Raw genomic sequence first — 22,498 nt, 5'->3', positions numbered from 1 at the left:
GGTGCCACGCAGTGGGACTGAACCCGGAACCATGTGGTTCGTAAGCAAGCTACTTAACACTCAGCCATTTCTAGGCCTATGTATATATATTTATACATGCATACATACATACATACGTACATACATATATAATATATATATATATTATATATATATATATATATATATATATATATATATATATATATGTATGTATGTATGTATGTATGTATGTATGTATGTATGTATGTACACACTCATTCATATATAATTGTATATACAAATGCACGCACACATACATACATACGACATATATATGTGTATATACACATACACACACACACACATACACACATATATATGTATTTACATATACCCACATACAAATACATGCATACATAAAATACCTGTACACACATTTATACACACATACATGTATCCGCTAGTATGTTTATATATGTAGTATTAAATGATTGTGATCCTGAAAATAAGATGGGGGCTAAGTTAAAGATTAAAAGTGAAAATGGAGGTAAGTAGGCTTGTTTGGGATTACCTACGGTGTGTTGTGGCTATATACTGTGTGGAAAAGGCGGGACATGCCCTCGTCCGTGAGAGGATCCATTACAACTGTTGGAAAAAATATCAACTAAATAACGAAATCAAAGAGAGTTTATCTTCATTATTTAGGAAAATAACCAGAGATGATGATAGAAAGAGAATCCAACAAGATCTGGAAAAGTCGTACATGAAAGAATTTGAAATGGTGAAGACACGCCAGATTAAGAAGTTGATGAAACTCAAAGGTCAGAGAATGAAGACTGAAATCCGTCACCCACCTGTGAAAGCAGTAATTAATGTAAGTAGCCGACATCTAGAAAGCTCTGAAGAAGCAGTACTGAACAAAGGTCTCAAATTTGCGACAACCATCAAGCGTATTCCATACTTGGATATAATAGTCCCTATTGAAGAGATAGCCATAAAGATACCAAAAGCTCAGGGAGATGAACTAAGGTGGAATGTGAGACAGGTACTAGAAAAAGCAAAACTTCCTAAACCAAACATCACTAAGGAAGAAAAGTTCGCTATCAAAAGACTACAGAGTGACAATTCCAACATAATACTTACAGCAGACAAGAGAAATGCTGCAGTGGTGATGAACAAGTCTGATTACTCGGAAAAATTCTTAAAAAAAGTCTTAAAAGTCTTAAAAGTGATGGTAGCTACAGAGAGAAAGTTGTAACACATCAAGAACAAGGATCACTTTACACAATTGACTCAACACCACAGTAAACTACCACACATGTACGGTCTCCCTAAGATTCACAAGGATGGTATTCCATTAAGACCTATAGTGAGCTGTAGAGGTTCAGCATGTCATCCACTGAGCCGTTTCCTTCTGGATATAATCAGTCCATTAGCAGGAAAGTCAACATCGTACGTGAAGAATTCCACCCACTTCACAGAATTGATCAAGGATACCCCCATTGAATCCAACCAGATGGTGAGTCTAGATGTGATAAGCATGTTCACCAAAGTCCCAATTGGTGAAGCACTATCGGTGATACAAGAAAAACTAGTGACAGACGCCCATCTAAAAGAACGCACTAGTATACCAAAAAGAAACTTGATGGAAATGTTGACCTTCTGTGTAGAAACTACCTACTTCAGTATGGACACTGATATATATCGATAACAAGAGGGTTTAGCTATGGGTTCGCCATTATCATCGGTAATAGCCAATATATACATGGAATACTTTGATAATTTGGCTTTAGCCCCAACACCACTAAAACCAACACTACGGCTACGATATGTTGATGACACATTTATACTATGGCCCTACCAGGAAGATGTCCAAGTGCTGTTAAATCATGTGAACTCAATAAAGCCATCCATACAGTTCACAATGGAAAAGGAAACAGACAATCAGCTGGCATTCCTGAACGTATTAATAACACACACCAAGTATGGATTCAGGACATCCGTATACCGCAAGCCGACCTTTACTGGACGATACCTCAAATTCAATTCCCACTATCCATATAGTGTAAAGAGAGGGATTGCTCAGTGCCTAAAACATCGTGCAAAGAATATAAGTAGCAATCGTGATATACACCACGAAGAAATGATCAAGCTCAATAACAATCTGTTAAGCAACAACTACCCCAAAAGTATACTATCCACTCCAATTATGAAGAAGAGAGAGGATGATGCCAATACACTGTCCATAGTCTGTCTACCCTATGTGAAAGGCCTCTCCGAAAAGATACGAAATATATGCGGCCCACATGACATCAGGACAGTATTCAAGAGTAATACAACACTTTGCAAATATCTCCTTCGAGTAAAACCACCATTAGAAGAGAATATGACCAAAAACTGCGTGTACCCATCCCATGTAGCTGTGGCAGGTTATACAAAGGCGAAACATGCCGCCCTCTCAAAATAAGAGTAGACGAACATCACAAAGCTGTGACACCAGTAGATATTTACAAATCGGGTATAGCTGATCATGTATGGAAAAATGGAGACCACCTCCCCCTGTGGGATGAAGTTAAAATAATAGACAGAGAACACCAGGGGGAAATACAAAAACTAAAAGAAGCAGCACATATGCTAGGACACAACAATCTCCTAAGCAGACTGAGTGCAGATATGAGCAGCAGATGGGAAAATATTAGATTTATAAGCCCTAAAATTCACTCCATAATTACCCACGGGCATATGGCGCAGTGGATAAGAGCGCGGGCTACTAACCCCAAGATTCCGAGTTAGATTCCAAACAGTGACCTGAACAATAAGAATAACATCGAAAAAACCTTAGGAATGAGAACCCAGGTACGAAATTTCTCCAAAACACCTGAAGAAGCCGAAACGTTGTGTTAACAACAAACAAGATGAGGACAATTTTCCGTCGAATGTAAATAATGTATCACAATTAAGGACAACTACTTAATAAGGAAAACTTAACAAGAAATTGTCAGGTAGATAGCGTGAAAACCTCATAAGAGAATAAATTTTGGTAGAAATGACTAATTGTCCCTCTTAGCGTGTGGCATGTATGTATAATGCCCTCTGGCATGTATGTATAATGCCCTCTATATATAAATTAATATGTTCAATAAGAAATAATTATTTTCGAAATTTATTCTCTTATGAGGTTTTCACGCTATCTACCTGACAATTCTTGTTAAGTTTTCCTTATTAAGTAGTTGTCCTTAATTGCTAAATTTTTATTCCGAAAAAACTTTTCCTTTCCCGAAATGCAATTCGTAAAAGTATGCCATTTACAGGATGTAATATATGTAAACTCACCCATGTGCTTCGTTGATGTTGATCAGTTAGCTGATCGGCTTAAGCGGGGCAGGGTCGTTTATTTATGATACATTCAGGCCTGCTGATGAATACGTAAGTATGAAATCACTGTGATACAGGTCTATATTTTTTAAATGTCTTACTTTGAAAAATTGCATTCGGTGGGATTAGTAATATTTTTGGTAGAAATGACTAATTGTCCCTCTTAGCGTGTGGCATGTATGTATAATGCCCTCTGGCATGTATGTATAATGCCCTCTATATATATATATATAATATATATATATATATATATATATATATATATATATATATATATATTGTAGTGGCGGTTTTTTTGACTATTTATTAAAATTTATGTATTGATTAAGTCTTTCCTTGTTTGTTTTGCAAAATAGTGGTTTTGTCTCGAATAATATTTTATTATATATATATATATATATATATATATATATATATATATATATATATATATATATATATATATATATTGTATAGAGGGCATTAATACACATAAATGCCTCACACTAAGGGGGACAAAGTAATTACTACCAAAATTACACTAATCATACCTAAATGCAGTTCTTCAAAGCAAGATATTTAAAAAATGAATTTAGTTCTGTATCACCGTGATTTCACATTTAACTTACGTCTTATGATCCTCAGCAGAACTGATTCTGAACACATCATGAATTGTTAAATATATATATATATATAAAGGGAAAGTTTACGAAAATAAACAAAAGAGGAAGGCAGGTGGTGTACAAACAAACAGATGTATTAGTATAGCGCTCAGGAATAGAAAAAGTATTTTACGTTTCGAGCCTACGCTCTTCTACAGAAAGGTACACAGAAAAAAAACAAGGAGAGAAACAAGGAGAGAAAAAAGGGGAGAAAAGAAGTGTGTAGTAGCTAACGATCTATCATATATATCATATATATATTGTTAATGAAATGTAGAGATACGTTTGCGAGTGCATAGAATACATTATTCCATCGTTTATTTTTTACTCATTTCAGTCATTGGACAGCAACCATGCTGAGGTACTGACTTGATGGATTTAGTCGAACAAATGGAACCTAGTACTTTTTGGGGGGGAGGGGTAAGCGCGGTACTTATTCTGTCTGTTTCTTTTACTGAAACGCTAATTTACGGATGCAAATAAAGCAAGAGCGGTGTCAATGAATCGATCTGAATTCACATTAAGCTTCCCACCTGGTGTGTGTCTACCCAGAAGCCGGTGGCTAAGGCTAGAATGTAACCGCACCATCGTTCCAAAAATCCAGGAGATTGAGTATTAAAATTTTAAGACAAGAGAAATGAAGTGAGAGAATATGTGCTTAATCCGTTAATCCTCCTCTTAACCTCTCCCTCCACCTTAACCTATCCCCCCTCCTACCCACATCCTCTTCTTACTCTCCTCCTCCTTATACGAAACCGATTATGAAACAGATTATATATAGAAATCGCATTGATTATGTAAAAAATATTTCAGCTGAGAAGTGAAGAAGTGACTAGATGCTTAATCCATTAATCCTCCTCCCTTTACCCTCTCCTTTCTCTTACTCTCTCCCTCCTCATTTGAAACCGATTATGAAACAGAATATGTATAAAAATCGCAACGGTTGAGATTATGTATAAAACTTTTCACGTAACTGAAGCGGAGTGAGGAATAGAAGCTTAATCCGTTAAATCTCCTCTTATTCTCTCCCTCTTCTTAACCTCTCCCTCCCCTTAACCTATCCCCCGTCTACCCACTTCCTCTTCTTACTCTCCTCCTCCTTATACGAAACCGATTATCGAAACAGATTATATATATAGAAATCGCATTAATTATATAAAAAATATTTCAGATGAGAAGTGAAGAAGTGACAAGATCCTTAATCCGTTACTCCTCCCTTTACCCTCTTCCTCCTCTCAATTATTTCCTCTTCTTAGCCTCCTCCTCCTCCTCCTCATACCTTCTCACTCCTCTTACTTTTATGTAATTGTTTTCAACTTTCAGACCGTGTTGTTTGTGGCCGCACCTTCTCAACTCACCTGGTATACATTCTTCCACCCTTCTACATCACTCCTACGTCACAGTTATCTTCTCATTTCCATTCTTGCATGCAAAACAATAACACTGTATTTTTTTCCCGACAGAATATTACAAATTAATCCCGGATTTACCGTATTAATAATAGGTGATAATAATTTACTGTGTTAATAATAATAAAAGTGTGTTCGGATCTTTTCGGTTTGCACGGCAGTTTTTCTAGCGGTGTCATATGAAATTGTCACCCATAATTATGACCCTAGTATCGATCTATTGCATTTCAATCTGTTTTAGGGTTAGGGTTAGTTAGGATTAGGGTTAAGGTTATGGTTAGGGGTGGGGGGAAGGGTATCTTTTTTTTCTTCACAAATGTAAATAAACCCAATCTGTTTCTTAAACAAGGGACATATTCATACGGCACAGAATTTTTTTTTACCTTAATAGACGTCAATGATTGGTTGAAATTGCAGAAATTGAAGAGAAAAAAACAACAAATATCTTACAAATTATAGAATTTTCTCAATAAAGCCAAGAGAAAAAGATGTTTTATAAACACATTCTACCAGTATACGAAGTTTAACATTTTTTAGTTACCTACAAATTGTGTTAAAAACTGCCGTTCAAACCAAAATGATCCGTGTGTTCTCTTCCAAATTCACTGGAAAGAGGCCATCACAAGGAGACATGCAGTAATCAAAAACAGGTGATGCAATACTGGTGAGACCTTAAAACTGATGTATACAAAGGTCTGATAGAGGCGAAAACCTAAGCCATATTGTAATGCTTACTGTAGAAATGTGACGACAATTATGACGTTCATTCAAACAAAATTTAACGTTGTGTATGACGATTTATATGAGAAGAAAAGGGCGATTTCCTTTTCATTTCTGGTTAATAAAGACCCGGTTTGACAGGTTAGTCGTTTTACTTGGCATAACGTTAAAATAATAAGTGAAAAAACAAGTCGTGAACATAAAATTTACAATTTCCCAATTCACAGTAAAACTTCGTATCAAGGCAATTAACGATAATGTATAGCGTATAGTGTTGACGAAAGCTTTTCTGGAAGTGTATGCCTCAACATATGTAGATGTGTATGCATGTATGTCTCTATCAATCTATCTTCTTCCTCTCTTTCTCTTTCTCTCTCTCTCTCTCTCTTCCTAAAATGATCATCAAAAATTTTATTACTTCATTCTTCATCTACTTAATTCTCCCTTCCCCTTTTTTTCTATATATACACGTATGATTATATATGCAATGATACAAGTGTATGTGTGTTTATGTTCATCTGTGTGTGTGTTTGTACTTATATATATACCAAAACACTACCAAAACACTCTCTATTAATGACCCCAGCATAGGTGACGAAATCTTCATCTTTTTTAACTACCGTAAATCCTCGTGTATAATCCGCAGTTTTCCCCAAAATTTAAATGTCAAAATCCTTAGTGCGTACTATATACGAGGTTAAAAATAAAAGTTATTTTCTAAGCAATGTCCGAGTCTCTATTTGCTGTCTGGCTATGTTTATTCAGACGCATTTTGTGATGTCGGGCGTGAAAATACCTTAAGCTAAACCTGAAAGCAATGAAGTCATAAAAGAATCCTCCTTAAATTGCAGTGAGCAACATTTATTAAACTTTATTACTGTTATTTCTTTATTTTCTGCAAACAAAATGCACAAAAATGCTACATGTTTGTATTATGTTATATATACAATAATAATAAAGGACGTTACCGTATACAGTTTTACAAACCAAGGACGTTAGATAGACCTCTTTGACTCAAGTTAGAGAAGGGGTATTATACACAAGGTTTAGGCTTTTCAGAGGTACAGCCCCTTAAAAATCCCCTGCGTATTATACTCAAGGGCGGACTATACTCGAGGATTTACGGTAAATTTAAATATTGCCAACGAGTATTGAACAGGGAACTTCATTCACTGAAAATTCTCGATAACAAATTAACTGTTTCATCGAAACGAATCTCACTTGGTTACAGTATTTTTCTTGTTCGGCAGGGGATAACTTTCTTAAAACTAGTCGAACCTTCTTCTCGTCGTTCCAGTTTTTTACATTCTTCTTTAAATATTTCTTCGCATCTTCTAAAATATATAGAAAAAGTAGTACCTTATACTGGGTTATAAATAAATTCTCCAATTGAATTTGCTACGCTGTCTGACAAGAACGAACCTGAAGTATTTTTAGACTTCTTAAGCATTATTTTCAGTAACTGTTGATATTGTTGTTGTTGCTGTCGTTGTAGCTGTTGTAACTGCTGGTGTTGTTGTTGTTGTTGCATCTGCACCCCGCGTGCCAACCAATCTTCCATGTTAATGGGTTTTTTTCTTTGCTTTCGTACCAAAAAAGAATCTAAACGTCCGACACAAACTTCGAATATCTTGTCGCCACTTTTATATCCTTGACACACATTGAATATATAAATTACGCAGCAGAGGTTAAATCAAGTACCAGTTACGCACTGGGGTCGATATAATCGACTTAATCCGTTTGTCTTTCCTTGTTTGTCCCTTCTGTTTTTAGCCCCTTGTGGGTAGTAAAGAAATAGGTTTTTCGATCGCCGTTACGTTCTGAGTTCAAATTCCGCCGAGGTTGACTTTGCCTTTCATCCTTTCGGGGTCGATAAATTAAGTACCAGTTACGCACTGGGTCGATGTAATCGACTTAATCCGTTTGTCTGTCCTTATTTGTCCCCTCTATGTTTAGCCCCTTGTAGGTAATAAAAAAATATATATAACTATATTTTTTCTATTTTTTTTATACCAACATTTATCAAATTAATTTATCTTAATATGTAAAGTATGGTGTCAATTGTTCAAATTCCATCACAGTTGGCTGATAATCATACCTTACCTCCCGTCCTAGTAGGTTAAAATCATCATCAAAGCTTGCCTTTAATTTTTCGTAATTTTTTATGTCTGGAAGCACTCCGTCGGTTACGACGATCAGGGTTACGGTTGATCCGAATCAACGGAACAGCCTGCTCGTGAAATTAACATGTAAGTGGCTGAGCACTCCACAGACACGTGCACCCTTAACGTAGTTCTCGGGGATATTCAGCGTGACACAGAGAGTGACAAGGCCGGCCCCTTGAAATACAGGTACAACAGAAACAGGAAGTAAGAGTGAGAGAAGGTTGTGGTGAAAGAGTACAGCAGGGATCACCACCATCCCCTGCCGGAGCCTCGTGGAGCTTTTAGGTGTTTTCGCTCAATAAACACTCACAACGCCCGGTCTGGGAATCGAAACCGCGATCCTATGACCGCGAGTCCGCTGCCCTAACCACTGGGCCATTGCGCCTCCAATTTTTTATGTCTATTAATATACAATCCATGCCTGGTGCGAGTATATTGTCCTCCTCTGCAATTCTTATTACCGACAATTTTAGCGCTCGTCCAGTAGTCCGTTAGATATGCCCTATGTTTATAATTATTCTGTAATGCTTGTATGTCTGATTGTGTGTATTCAACTAGAGACTCCGTGCTGTCTGTGTTTGCTTGTGTATGCCTACCTGAAGATTCCGGGCCGTCTGTGTGTGCTTGTGTATACTTGATTGGAGATGCTGTGCTGTCTGTGCATGCATGTGTATACTTAACTGGAGATTCTGGGCCGTCTGGGATGTTCTTGTGTGTTTGCCGTAATGTGATATACAGTGTGTGGTTTGTATGTTACTTCCTTCTTTTTCTTCTTCTTTTTTGCGTTCTTCAGAGTGAAGGTTTTTGAATGTTCTTCCTCTTTCTATTTTGTACTTCTTTTACTCCATCTTTGCTCTCTACATTTGCTTCTTCCGTATTTTCCTTTAATTTCTAGTCTGTATTATTTTCTTTTTATATCTCCTCTGCTGGTGCCTGGTTGTTAAGAAGGGAACAATTCGCCTTTATGTGGCCCTTCTTTCCGCAGCGGTAGCAGGTGAGTGGTCTTCCTTCCACCACCACTCGCAGCTCCACATCTTCTGGTAACTCTGTCTCTTCGGTAATTTCCTGTAAGTCCAGTGAGGTGGCCTGGATTATGACTTCCAGGCCATATCCCCATCAGTTCAGTTGTTTGGTGCGGCTTAACCGTAGCACTTCTGGATCCTTCTTTGTTTTTATTAAGATAATTGCAAGCAGACACATCTCGTTAATCTCAGAGGACACCCTGCCAATCCTCACTCTCGCCACTCGTTTACCGAGATATGTTAGCAGGAGTGCTCATTCTTCTGTTTTCAATGTTACAGTGGAGCACTTTACTACCTCCTCCACAGTAGAGAAGCGCACCTCCACTGTGCCAAAACTTTCATCCCCTGCAGTAAAATTCAATATTCCTTCTTATATCTTTCAAGCACTTTTCTGTTGCTTCCTCGCTAGTCATTTCTATCTTCTTGCTTGTTCGTTATAGGGTTCTATAAACCGCCATTTTTTTCCTTTTTATTTCTTGCTATATCTTCCGGCTGGGTCAATTTTAATCTTGACCTCTCTCTTTGGATTAATTTCTTGCTGCTTCTTACTATTTCAAAGTGGACATGTGCTTCCTTGACTTCAAGTTGGTTCATATTAGCTGCGACATTGTCTCAACCTGTTACTGAAGCGCAGCTCCCGCTCCGTGTTTGCAACACTTCCATTACTCACTGCTATTCTCGCCTCCCTAGGGGAGAAAACAAAACAAAAGCAAACAATACAACAGCGGTTTAACATTTCCAACAGTCTGCAACCCCGCTAGGGAGGACCTTCAACAAAAGATAACCTATCTGGAACGATAACAATTCAACACGTGACTACCAAAACGCGTTCTTTTTCTGTATTAGGCACAAGTGCCCGAAACACAGAGAGGACGATAGAAGGACAGACTAGACAGTACAAGTGGGGATATAAAACCTATAACGATGAATGAAAATGATAAATATACAAAATGAGGATGTACGTCCTTGCTTGAGCCCCACCCTCAAGAAATTGCGTTTACTGTTCTTTACAATTCAATTAATTATTAGTCTGTAACTCATGTTATCATAACCAAGTATATATCTTCATATCTTACTACTGGGACAAATATTTATACTTCACCCTCTCTGGCGTTATACGAATGGTATCTCCGTGATATTTTTTTCAAGAAACTAAATCTCTTTATGTCTCCTAAGATATATTTATCTTCGGATGCATGTAACGTTACTCCTATTACGTCTTTAATTCTATCAATAGTGTTCTCTCAGTCACTTCATTTGACTTGTATAATAGAAAATATTCTACCTTCCAATCCGTGGTCTGCTCTTCTTCCTTTTTCTGCACGCTGGGAGTCCTTTTGTTGCTTTGTTGAGATGTGTCACTTTCTATCTCCGATATTTTTTTAATTCTTTTTCCTCTTCCTTTTGGAAGCTTTCGGATACGAGTCGCCCTTATTTCACATTCTGGTCACTTGAGTGAACTCTCCCTTGGTCTCTGTTGTTTCTGCTTCACTTAAATTTTCTGCTTCTGCTACATCCTCGTGTTCCGACAGGATTTCTTCCTCGTTGCTTGGTTCAGTTGGGCTTTGGAGACACTTCTTTTTCATATGCCCCTTCTGTCCACACCCGTAGCAAGTGAGGGGTCGCCCCTCCACTGTTACATTTAGTTTTCTCGCATCCGGGAGTTCAATTACTTCTGTAATCTCGTTCATATCTACCAGAGTTCTGTGGACCAACAACTCAGTTTAGTTTCTGCGTTCTTGTAGCTGACACAATACTGACGAGGGTTCCAGTTGATCCGATCAATGGAACACCCTGCTAGTGCAAGTGGCCTAACGTGCAAGTAGTTGAGCACTTCACATATACCCTTAACGTAGTTCTCAAGGAGATTCAGCGTAACACAGAATGTGACAAGACTGGTCCTTTGAAATACAGGTACTAATCATTTCTGCCAACTGAGTGAACTGGAGTAATGTGAAATAAAGTGTCTTGCTCAAGGACACAACGCACAGCAAGGAACCCACGACCTTACGGATTGTGAGTCATGAAATAAGCCTAGATTCAGAGTACAATTGAGTAGACCACACAGAGAAACCTCGGATATTTTCGGTTTGAATGGCAGTTTTTAAAATAATTTCTAGGTAACTAAAAAATTTTAAACTTCGTATACTGGTAGAATGTGTTTATAAAACATCTTTTTCTCTTGGCTTTATTGAGAAAATTCTATAGTTTGTAAGATATTTGTTGTTTTTTTCTTCAATTTCTGCAATTTCAACCAATCACTGACGTATTGAGGTAAAAAACATTCTGTGCCGTATGAATATGTCCTTCGTTTAAGAAACAGATTGGGTTTATTTACATTTGTGAAGAAAAAAGATACCCTTCCCCCCACCCCTAACCCTAACCCTAACCCTAAAATAGATTGAAATGCAATAGATCGATACCAGGGTCATAATTATGGGTGACACTTTCATATGACACCGCTAGGAAAAAACTGCCGTTCAAACTGAAAAGATCCGAAACCTCTTTTACTAGAAATTTTTGTATACACTTTGTACACAGTACTGAGAAACAACTTATGTTGAAGATAAAGAGTAATAGGGTTTATTCCAGCTCATACAACATGGTAAGTGACTTCTTTTTTGGAAGTGAAACAAGCGGTCAACTTAACTAGACATATTCTTGTAAGTTTAATTATCATTGCAAGACATCAACGAAATAACTTATCAATTATATAGTGTGACTATTGTCTAAGGAGAAAGCTTTCTCTGGTACCTCTTCGTGGTATCTTTTTGTAGGAAGGTGACTAAAACACTGAACGTGAAGACTTAATGCATAGAAGGCAATGTGTTACAAACTACTAATTCCTCGGGTAGAAACAATACTGTAATTTGATATCAACAGCAGTAACTTTGGTTGGTGATCTTTTGTCTTATAAATTGAATAAAATGAATTCAAATAATTCATCTAGCTGTCTGTTGCTTAATTATGTTGATCTAATATATTTATGGCATATATCTTTTGTCAGTATTTTAGTAACTTTTTTTTTAGAAAAGCAATAATAATATTGTTTTCTGCTGCAAGAATGATTCTTCTGAAAACTTTGTGCAAAATCCTAAAACTTATTGTGAAAACAATATTTATTAATATACATTACTACATGTATTGTTTGAACTTCATTTTGTTTCGACAAAGCATTCCTTGTAGTCGAATAGCTTTGCTTGTAAGAAACGAAGAAAAAAGAACATTCCTTGAATAGGTGAATTACCTGAATAAATGAATAACCTCATGAAATATTAAACTTGTTAATTCAAAGCTAGAAAAAAAAAACAATGTTAGTGACCCAGTTTCACCGCCTTACATATAAAATTGTAAGCCTAAATCAGGTAGCTTATTTCTTTATCAAAGTAAAATGTAGTCAATCCTTAAATGAATATTTCTTTTATTATATTATATATTTTTATATTATAATTTGTATTATTTTTAATTCTATATTTGTTGTGCAAGATTTTTGATGTGAAGTCGTGTGTTGAAACAGATATTGTTATATTTCGGAATGGTCATTTTGCCAGTTTAGCCAATAAAAACACACGCACAAAATATTTGGTGTTATTTTGCTTCAGTGTTATTTATTTTTTACATTAATCTTAATCTTATTTCGGCCAGAGTTCTTTCGTCACACTCCTGTGACCGCATTAGTGATCTTTTGTTTTCTTCTTTCTTATTTGTGTCTCTCTTTACTAACCGTCAGCCATTTTGTATTTTTATTGTATGTCTTCATTTGCGCATGCTTATATCTCTATGTGCGTCTATGTTTATTTAGTGTGTGTATGTGGGGGGATGCCTGTAATATTTGTATCTTCTGTTTATATACGTTCATGTAATTTGTTTTTGTTGTTGTTTTTGTTTATTCTTATTTTGTTCATGTGTTTACATCCACTTATTATTATTATCATTACGTATGCTTGTATGTATGTATGTATAACAACAATACTAGTTATAATAATAATAATAATAATAATAATAATAGTAAATAAAAAATCTTTTAAATTAAACAAAAAAAAACTTATATAGTTATTTATTTCTACTTGTTTATTTATCTGTGAATTTTATTTATTATGTTTTCGGTTTTGTTTATATTGTAACCAGTTTATGGGAATCCTCTACCGTCATATGTTGTGGTGTGTGCTAGTGTTCCATTCCAGTTTCCTATTCAGGCTAGGTTTATCTTCTATTATGTGTATAGCTTCTGTAATTTGTCTGATTGTTGCATCTGTTCTATGTGCGGACAATATTTTTATTTCTATGTTGTTGATTGTTCCCCCGTATTCCTGTTCGGCGTGTTGGTACAGAATCGATGAGCTTTTACCTTCCTTAAGTCCTCTCCAATGAACATTTACCCGCTTTCCTATGCTTCTTGCCGTTTCCCCTACGTATGTCGTTGTCTTGTTACTGCATCATCCCTCTATACATCTTATACTATAGACTACATTTCTGGCTTTACAGTAAGTTTGTGGGCTAAATCTACATACAGTACAGTACTTATCTGTACAGGGGGTTCTACTAAAAGGGTAGGTTCTACCGATTATAGATTTGATTGGGTTGCCTGGCTTTTCAACAACCTTAATCCTTAGCTTAATCCCACAAGAGAGTACTATTGATATAGTAATAGAAACTAATACTATGGAGAGCATCCAGCAAATAGCTAACTCCATCCACCAGAGTATTAAGGTCACACTAGACTACCCCACTAAACACCCCAACCATAGACTACCAGTACTAGACACAGAACTCTGGCTAGAAACTGTGAATAATAAAACCCAAATCCTTCATTCGTACTATGCCAAACCTATGGCCTCAAAATACTTGATCCACCGGAACTCAGCCATTGCAGACAATGCCAAATTCAATATTTTGATGGCAGACCTCGTCAGAATAATGAGAAATGTATCACGCATGTTCAAACCTACAGAGTTAAAGAGACAAATACAATATTTCATTCACCGCATGCAGTTCTCAGGTTACAGCCATAAAGAAAGGATCAGAGTATACAAAGGAGCCATGAAGAAATTTGATAATATATTATGTAATGATAGGAATGGGATTTGCCCACTCTATAGGAACAAGTCATGGAACACTATAGAAAGGACAAAAAAAAATAGGGAAGGCCAACTCTTGGTATGATAGCCATAAATACCAGAGTGTCATGTTCGTTGACACCACTCCTGGAGGTGAACTGGCGTACCGCTTTAGAAGGACCCTAGACAAACTTAAGCTAAGGATTAATAATAAAGGTTGTTGAAAAGCCAGGCAACCCTATCAAATCTATAATCGGTAGAACCTACCCTTTTAGTAGAACCCCCTGTACAGATAAGTACTGTACTGTATGTAGATTTAGCCCACAAACTTACTGTAAAGCCAGAAATGTAATCTATAGTATAAGATGTATAGAGGGACGATGCAGTAACAAGACAACGACATGCGTAGGGAAAACGGCAAGAAGCATAGGAGAGCGGGTAAATGTTCATTGGAGAGGACTTAAGGAAAGTAAAAGCTCATCGATTCTGTACCAACACGCCGAACAGGAATACGGGGGAACAATCAACAACATAGAAATAAAAATATTGTCCGCACATAGAACAGATGCAACAATCAGACAAATTACAGAAGCTATACACATAATAGAAGATAAACCTAGCCTGAATAGGAAACTGGAATGGAACACTAGCACACACCACAACATATGACGGTAGAGGATCCCCATAAACTGGTTACAATATAAACAAAACCGAAAACATAATAAATAAAATACACAGATAAATAAACAAATAGAAATAAATAACTATATAAGATTTTTTTTGTTTAATTTAAAAGATTTTTTATTTACTATTATTATTAATATTACTAGTATTGTTGTTATACATACATACATACAAGCATACGTAATGATAATAATAAGTAGATGTAAACACATGAACAAAATAAGAATAAACAAAAACAACAAAAACAAATTACATGAACGTATATAAACAGAAGATACAAATATTACAGGCATCCCCACACACACTAAATAAACATAGACGCACATAGAGATATAGGCATGCGCAAATGAAGATATACAATAGAAATACAAAATGGCTGACGGTTAGTAAAGAGAGACACAAATAAGAAAGAAGAAAACAAAAGACCACTAATGCGGTCACAGGAGTGTGACGAAAGAACTCTGGCCGAAATAAGATTAAGATTAATGTAAAAAATAAATAACACTGAAGCAAAATAACACCAAATATTTTGTGCGTGTGTTTTTATTGGCTAAACTAGCAAAATTACCATTTCGAAATATAACAATATTTTTATTTCATTATAATTTTTCTTGTATTTGAATAATTGATGTAAGATATATTCATATGCAAGAAGAACATTTATAAGGAATAAGGAGTACTACTCGTTGAGTAATTATTAAATCAAAGGATCAGCTAGCTAAGAAGCATATCTACGCCGAAATTTACCCGTTCCACACACACTCCGACTACAAAAATTTCACTCTCCTGGCAACGGCATCAATCGGCCCAAAGACACTCGCTTAAGGTGCGGTGCCGTGCAGTGAACCCAAAAGAACGTGGTTCAGAAGCGAACTTCTTAACTTCATGCTATCCTTAACAAGAAATTTTTCAAGAAATTCTAAAATGATCACTTCCATCTATTTGTAAAAGCAATTGACCAGTAACCACATTTAAATAGTTCTTGGTTCAGTGGGTGAATGCATTTTTCCGTTATTGTAGGAGTAGGTAAATGTAGTTATTGTAGAAGTGGCTGGGTGGTAAGTAGCTTTCTTACCAACCACATGGTTCCGTGTTCAGTCCCACTACGTGGCACCTTGGGCAAGTGTCTTATACTATAGCCTCGGGCCGACCAAATCCTTGTGAGTGGATTTGGTAGACGGAAACTGAAAGAAGCCCGTCGTATATATGTACATATATATGTGTATGTGTGTATATGTGTTTGTCCCCCCCCCCACCAACATCGCTTTACAGCCGGTGCTGGCGTGTTTACGTGCCCGTAACTTAGCGGTTCTTCAAAAGAGACCGATAGAATAAGTACTAGGCTTACAAAGAATAAGTCCTGGGGTCGATTTGCTCGACTAAAGGCGGTGCCCCAGCAAGGCCACAGCCAAACGACTGAAACAAGTAAAATAGTAAAGAGTATATATATATTATATATATATATATATATATATTAACAATTGAGGATAAAATCTTTAAAAGAAATTATTAGTAGTCAGCGTGAAAAACCTCGTAAGAGAAAAAATCCGTAAATTCTTCCTCTTTGAAAATATTCATTTATATTATATTGAGGGTACTACTATTCGTAGATACCAACACGCTAAGAGGGACCAATGTGGTCAAAACTACTAAAAGTAAACAAAATTTTACCGAATGCAAAACTTCAAAACACATCATTTTAAAAAAGAATTCAGTTACATATCACATGTGATTTCGCATTTAATGCAGAATATGCATTTCATGTTCGTCAGTGCAACAAACTCAAGAAATATAAGAAAAAACATAACATTACAAACTCGATAGCCAACCGTAGAATTCGTCGTAGCTTGTACGAATGTTTATCCTTACATATCTATGAAAATGGCTGGCTTTTTCGCAATGCATTTCGGTAACAAATTGCCTAGTCGGAATAAAAATTCAGTATTGAACTATTCCGGTGAAAAATATAAATTAACAATTGAGGATAAAATGTTTAAAAGAAATTATCAATAGTCAGTTTATTTTTAGTAGTTTTGACCACATTGGTCCCTCTACGAATAGTAATACCCTCAATATAATATAAATGAATATTTTCAAAGAGGAAGAATTTACGGATTTTTTCTCTTACGAGGTTTTTCACGCTGACTACTGAAAATTTCTTTTAAAGATTTTATCCTCAATTGTTAATTTATATTTTTCACCGGAATAGTTCAATACTGAATTTTTATTCCGACTAGGCAATTGTTACCGAAATGCATTGCGAAAAAGCCAGCCATTTTCATAGATATGTAAGGATAAAATTCGTACAAGCTACGACGAATTCTACGGTGGCTATCGAGTTTGTAATGTTATGTTTTTTCTTATATTTCTTGAGTTTGTTGCACTGACGAACATGAAATGCATATTCTGCATTAAATGCGAAATCACATGTGATATGTAACTGAATTCTTTTTTAAAATGATGTGTTTTGAAGTTTTGCATTCGGTAAAATTTTGTTTATTTTTAGTAGTTTTGACCGCATTGGTCCTCTTAGCGTGTTGGTATCTACGAATAGTAGTACCCTCAATATAATATAAATGAATATTTTCAAAGAGGAAGAATTTACGGATTTTTTCTCTTACGAGGTTTCTCACGCTGACTACTGATAATTCTTTTAAAGATTTTATCCTCAATTGTTAATTATATTTTTCACCGGAATAGTTCAATACTGAATTTTTATTCCGACTAGGCAATTTGTTACCGAAATGCATTGCGAAAAAGCCAGCCATTTTCATAGATATGTAAGGATAAACATTCGTACAAGCTACGACGAATTCTACGGTTGGCTATCGAGTTTGTAATGTTATGTTTTTTCTTATATTTCTTGAGTTTGTTGCACTGACGAACATGAAATGCATATTCTGCATTAAATGCGAAATCACATGTGATATGTAACTGAATTCTTTTTAAAATGATGTGTTTTGAAGTTTTGCATTCGGTAAAATTTTGTTTATTTTTAGTAGTTTTGACCACATTGGTCCCTCTTAGCGTGTTGGTATCTACGAATAGTAGTACCCTCAAATATATATATAATATATATATATATATATATATATATATATATATATATATATATATATATATATATTGATTATATAGGGCGTCTTTTGGTGTTCATGTATTGATTATATAACATATACGTATGTATGTAATTATGTATGTATTATGTATGTATGTGCGCTGCACCTCTCAATTTTGTGCATTGTCGAAAAACGGGTTTCTAAGTGTATTGAACAAATGCGATGCTGTTGTCTCTTAAAGAAAACTCAGTAAAGGCAGCCAATCAGGTTTTAACCAATACAGAACAGGTAAAGGTATAAATTTAATTCAATACTGTTCACATATATACTGTTGCTACATATAAGCTCTTTATCTTCACAACAGTATACACTCTTTCCTAGCCACAACCAAAGCTGTTTGCTTTTTCCTCAAACTAAGACCATCGAAAATGAACAGAGTTTTGCCTCAGTACATATTTGTTGGTAAGACGTTATATATTTTTATTTTTTCTATATTACGCTTATGTAGAGGCTCGTGGCTTAGTGGTTAAGGTGTCAGCATCATGATTGTAAGATTGGGATTTCGATTCCTGGACCGGCCGACGCGTTGTGTTCTCGAGTAAAACTCTTCATTTCACGTTGTTCCAGTCCACTCAGCTGGAAAAAAATGAGTAACGCTGCGATGGACTGGCGTCCCGTCCAGCTAAGGAGACCGGGCCCATGAGCCTGACTGGGCTTTAAAAAGGACGCAAAAAGAAAAAATATTATACTTATAAATAATTAATTAATGTAGTTAGTTATTTTTTATTAATCCTTTATAATCGCAAACCTTAAGCGTTGTGCAATTATGGAGCAAAACGTTAACAATATAAAGTTCCAGTTTTAAATTATTATTTTACACATTTTCTACTTGCAATCATTTGAACTGGGACTTACTAAATATACTAACGTGAGTCAGAAAGTAATACAGCTTTTCTGCATTAATGTTTAGATTCACACACGTATACAGGTGGGTAAATCAACGAATAATGCAACTAAAAATCGCTCTACTTTCTGATTTCCCTTCGTATTTTCTTTTGATATATGTAAAAATTATTCCCATAATATTTTCTCTGTCTTCGCTAATACACATTCATTTTCAAGTCTTTTGAATTGTGTTTTACTTTTTTCATTTTTTAAAAATTGATTTTAGTTTAGCACCACGTTGTATTCTTTCCCATGAATTGCATATCTTAATAATAGTATCGAGATTAAACAACAATAAAATGGTGTCTCCATGACCGACACAGTGACTTGCAGTGCCTGAATAGCTAACATTAGCGTGCAGAGAGTACGTGAGAATTATTTGTTAATGAAATTCTTTTCAACGATTAGCGTCGAGGCGTCGAGCTGACCAAAGCGTTGTGAGTGAATTTGGTAGACGGAAACTGAAAGAAGACCGTCATTATATATATATATATATATATATATACAAATAAGAAATGAAGAGAAGCATATTAGTTGGTTCATCAGCTTTAGGATATTAAAATGTCGACTTATTTATTTATCAAAACGACAACCATAATAATATACATATATACAGTATAAAATTCAATGCATATAAGATATAAGATAAGAATACAAGTAGTTATTAAAATCACTTACAGCTGTTTAGTAACTCATTGTACCTATATAAGTCAAGTGTATTGAGGTGGTAGGCAATGGAAAATGAGGTGCATATATATATATATATCCGTAGGCCTCGTCAGAGATTATAAAGTACAGTCAAAAATATATACATGAAACAAGTTACACGCATAATTTAATATATATATATATATATATATATATATATATATATATATATATATATATGTTATATTATGATATATATGTATAATATATATGTATATATATGTATATATATATTATAATATATATATGTATATATATATGATATGTATATATATGTATATATAATATGTATATATATGTAATATAGTATATATGTATATAGATATATATATATATATATTTATATATATAGTATATATATATATATATATATGTAATATATATCATGTATATATATATAATAGATGTATATATATATATATATATATATATATATATATATATATATATATATATATATATATATATATATATATATGTATATATATATATTATATATATATGTATAGAAAGAAGTCACCCGATGAAAGAAGTCACCCCACCTGGTGGACGCCCGGGAGGAGTTTGAATGAGAAACCTGCCCGGGAGTGAACCCAGGTGCAAGTTCTCCAAACCGGCAGCAAGGGCCATGGAGGACGAGAACCGGTTGAAGAGGTAGAGGGAGGAAAGAAGAACTAAAAGAGGACTGGAAGAGCTAAAGGAAAAAAGAAAAGCTCAAGCAGGAACCACAAGAGTGAAAACAACCAGAAATAGAAGTGGAACGCCAAAGGATGGAACCAAACAGCGCACACGGGTATGTAGTTTCTACCTGAGAGGGTTCCTGTGCATGGAAAGGAAGGTGCAGGCTGCCGCTTTGCACATCGGGGACCCTGCCACAGAGACACTGAGGCAGATGGACAAACCATCACACACAAGAAAATGGATGGACCACGCACCACCTGCCCCAAAGCGGAGGTACGCAGATGTGTGTGCGCGCCCCAAACAGCCAACTGATGTTGTCGAAAGAGCAGCTGCTGAGCAACAATCTTTTTGTGCATGGCACAAAAGATGTACAGCAGCTGACCTGGCTTCATCAAACCAAGCCCGCAGGTGGGACTACCCACTATATACCAGACCACCACAGCAAACCGACACAGGATGGACACCGCCGGCAACAACGTTACACCTCACCTCGATACTCCTACTGAACATCAGAGGACTGCAAACACTCAGTAACAGGACAAAGATCCCTTCCTGAGAGACTTTGTTGCATGCAATCAGCCTTATGCATAGCACTTACAGAAACGCACCTGAAACCGGACATAGCAGATGCGGAGTTACACATTACCACAGTATGCTGTACTACGGACCGACAGGAAAGAAAGGAGTCATGGAGGTGTTGCTATGTACATCCGTGAGGACCTCACACCCCAGGTCCTCTTGTCATACTCAAACTCGGTGTGTGACACACTAATTGTACATATTAGGCAACTTGATGTAGTTGTGTGTGCTACATATCGCCTCCAGATGCCCCAAGCCATGTGGGCAAGTTTGAAGATGCCTTATAAAAATAGAAGAAATTCTAAACCACATTAGAACAACACATAGGGTGCTTCTTATGGAGACTTCAATCTGCCAATGTCAGATGGCCCGAGGGCCTTTCTCCCCAGGAATGACAGATGTGAACGAGGACAGGCGGGTCCCTCCTGAACCTCATCAACACCCTGTACATGGAGCAGGTAATACTCCAACCAACCAGGGCAGGTAACACACTGGATCTCTGCTTCACAAATGACATGGATCTCATCCATAATGTGAAAGTGACACCGACACTACTCTCGGATCACAACATGATAGAGCTGACCATGTACGGGCCAAGAGAGCACGGACATGCAGCCTACAAGAAAACCCTCAAATCTTTCCAGCTTGAACTACCATAAGGCAAAACTGGAACAAATTGAGAAAGAGATCCTCAAACAAAACTGGCCTAAATGTCTCTCTCGCCAGACATCGACGTGAAACTTCAACAATTCATGTCTGTAATGCAAGCCATATGCTACAAATGTGTCCCAGAGAGAAAGGCCACTGTACACAAGAACAAAATCCCCAGAGAGAGGAAAATTTTAATGAGACGGCGTACGAAATTTTCAAATCGCCTAAACAAACAGATTGAAAGCAGTGAAAAGTCCCGCCTAAAAATAAAACTGTTGAAATCGAAAAATGTCTGCAAACTCTACCATGAAAAGAAAGAGCAGACAAAGAAGCCTGGGCTATAGAAAACATAAAATCTAACCCCAGAGCTTTCTACAGGTATGCAAAGAAACAGCTACAGTGCACTGTAGCAATAGGGCCACTCCTCGAAAAGGATGGCACACTTACAGGAAAACCAATGAGGGTAAGTGAAATACTGAATGAGCAATTCAAGAGTGTTTTCACTCCACCCTTGGGCATCTCCAAATCACCAATCAACTGACTTTTTTACCACTGCAGATATTAAAATCAGGGCGGCGACGATAGATTACATCGATATAAAGGACGAGGTTGTGTAACCAAGGCTATAGATGAAATGAAAACAGACTCAGCTACTGGCCCGATGGATTCCGGCAATCCTCCTAAAAGCATTGTAAGAGAGTCCTAGCAAGACCACTGCAGTTCCTCTTTCAGAGCTTCCTTGCAGCTGGCAAACTTCCAGGAAAACTGAAGGAAGGTAAATATGCCCCATTCATAAAGGAGGTAGCAGAGCGGAAGCCAAGAACTATAGACCTATCTCTCT

General features: G+C 36.2%; 1 protein-coding gene across 1 annotated transcript; it reads left to right on the top strand.

Annotated features, from left to right (window-relative positions):
- The first annotated feature begins 502 nt into the window (after window positions 1-502).
- On the top strand, window positions 503-1,219 carry LOC115218298. The gene has a single exon (XM_029788049.1). It carries the CDS (start codon window positions 503-505, stop codon window positions 1,217-1,219), a length of 717 nt encoding a protein of 238 aa, XP_029643909.1.
- Window positions 1,220-22,498: the final 21,279 nt, after the last annotated feature.

This window comes from Octopus sinensis, linkage group LG13, assembly GCF_006345805.1.
Source record: "Octopus sinensis linkage group LG13, ASM634580v1, whole genome shotgun sequence".
In the NCBI taxonomy this organism is placed as follows: domain Eukaryota; kingdom Metazoa; phylum Mollusca; class Cephalopoda; order Octopoda; family Octopodidae; genus Octopus; species Octopus sinensis.
This window is presented reverse-complemented; position numbering and strand designations above follow the sequence as displayed.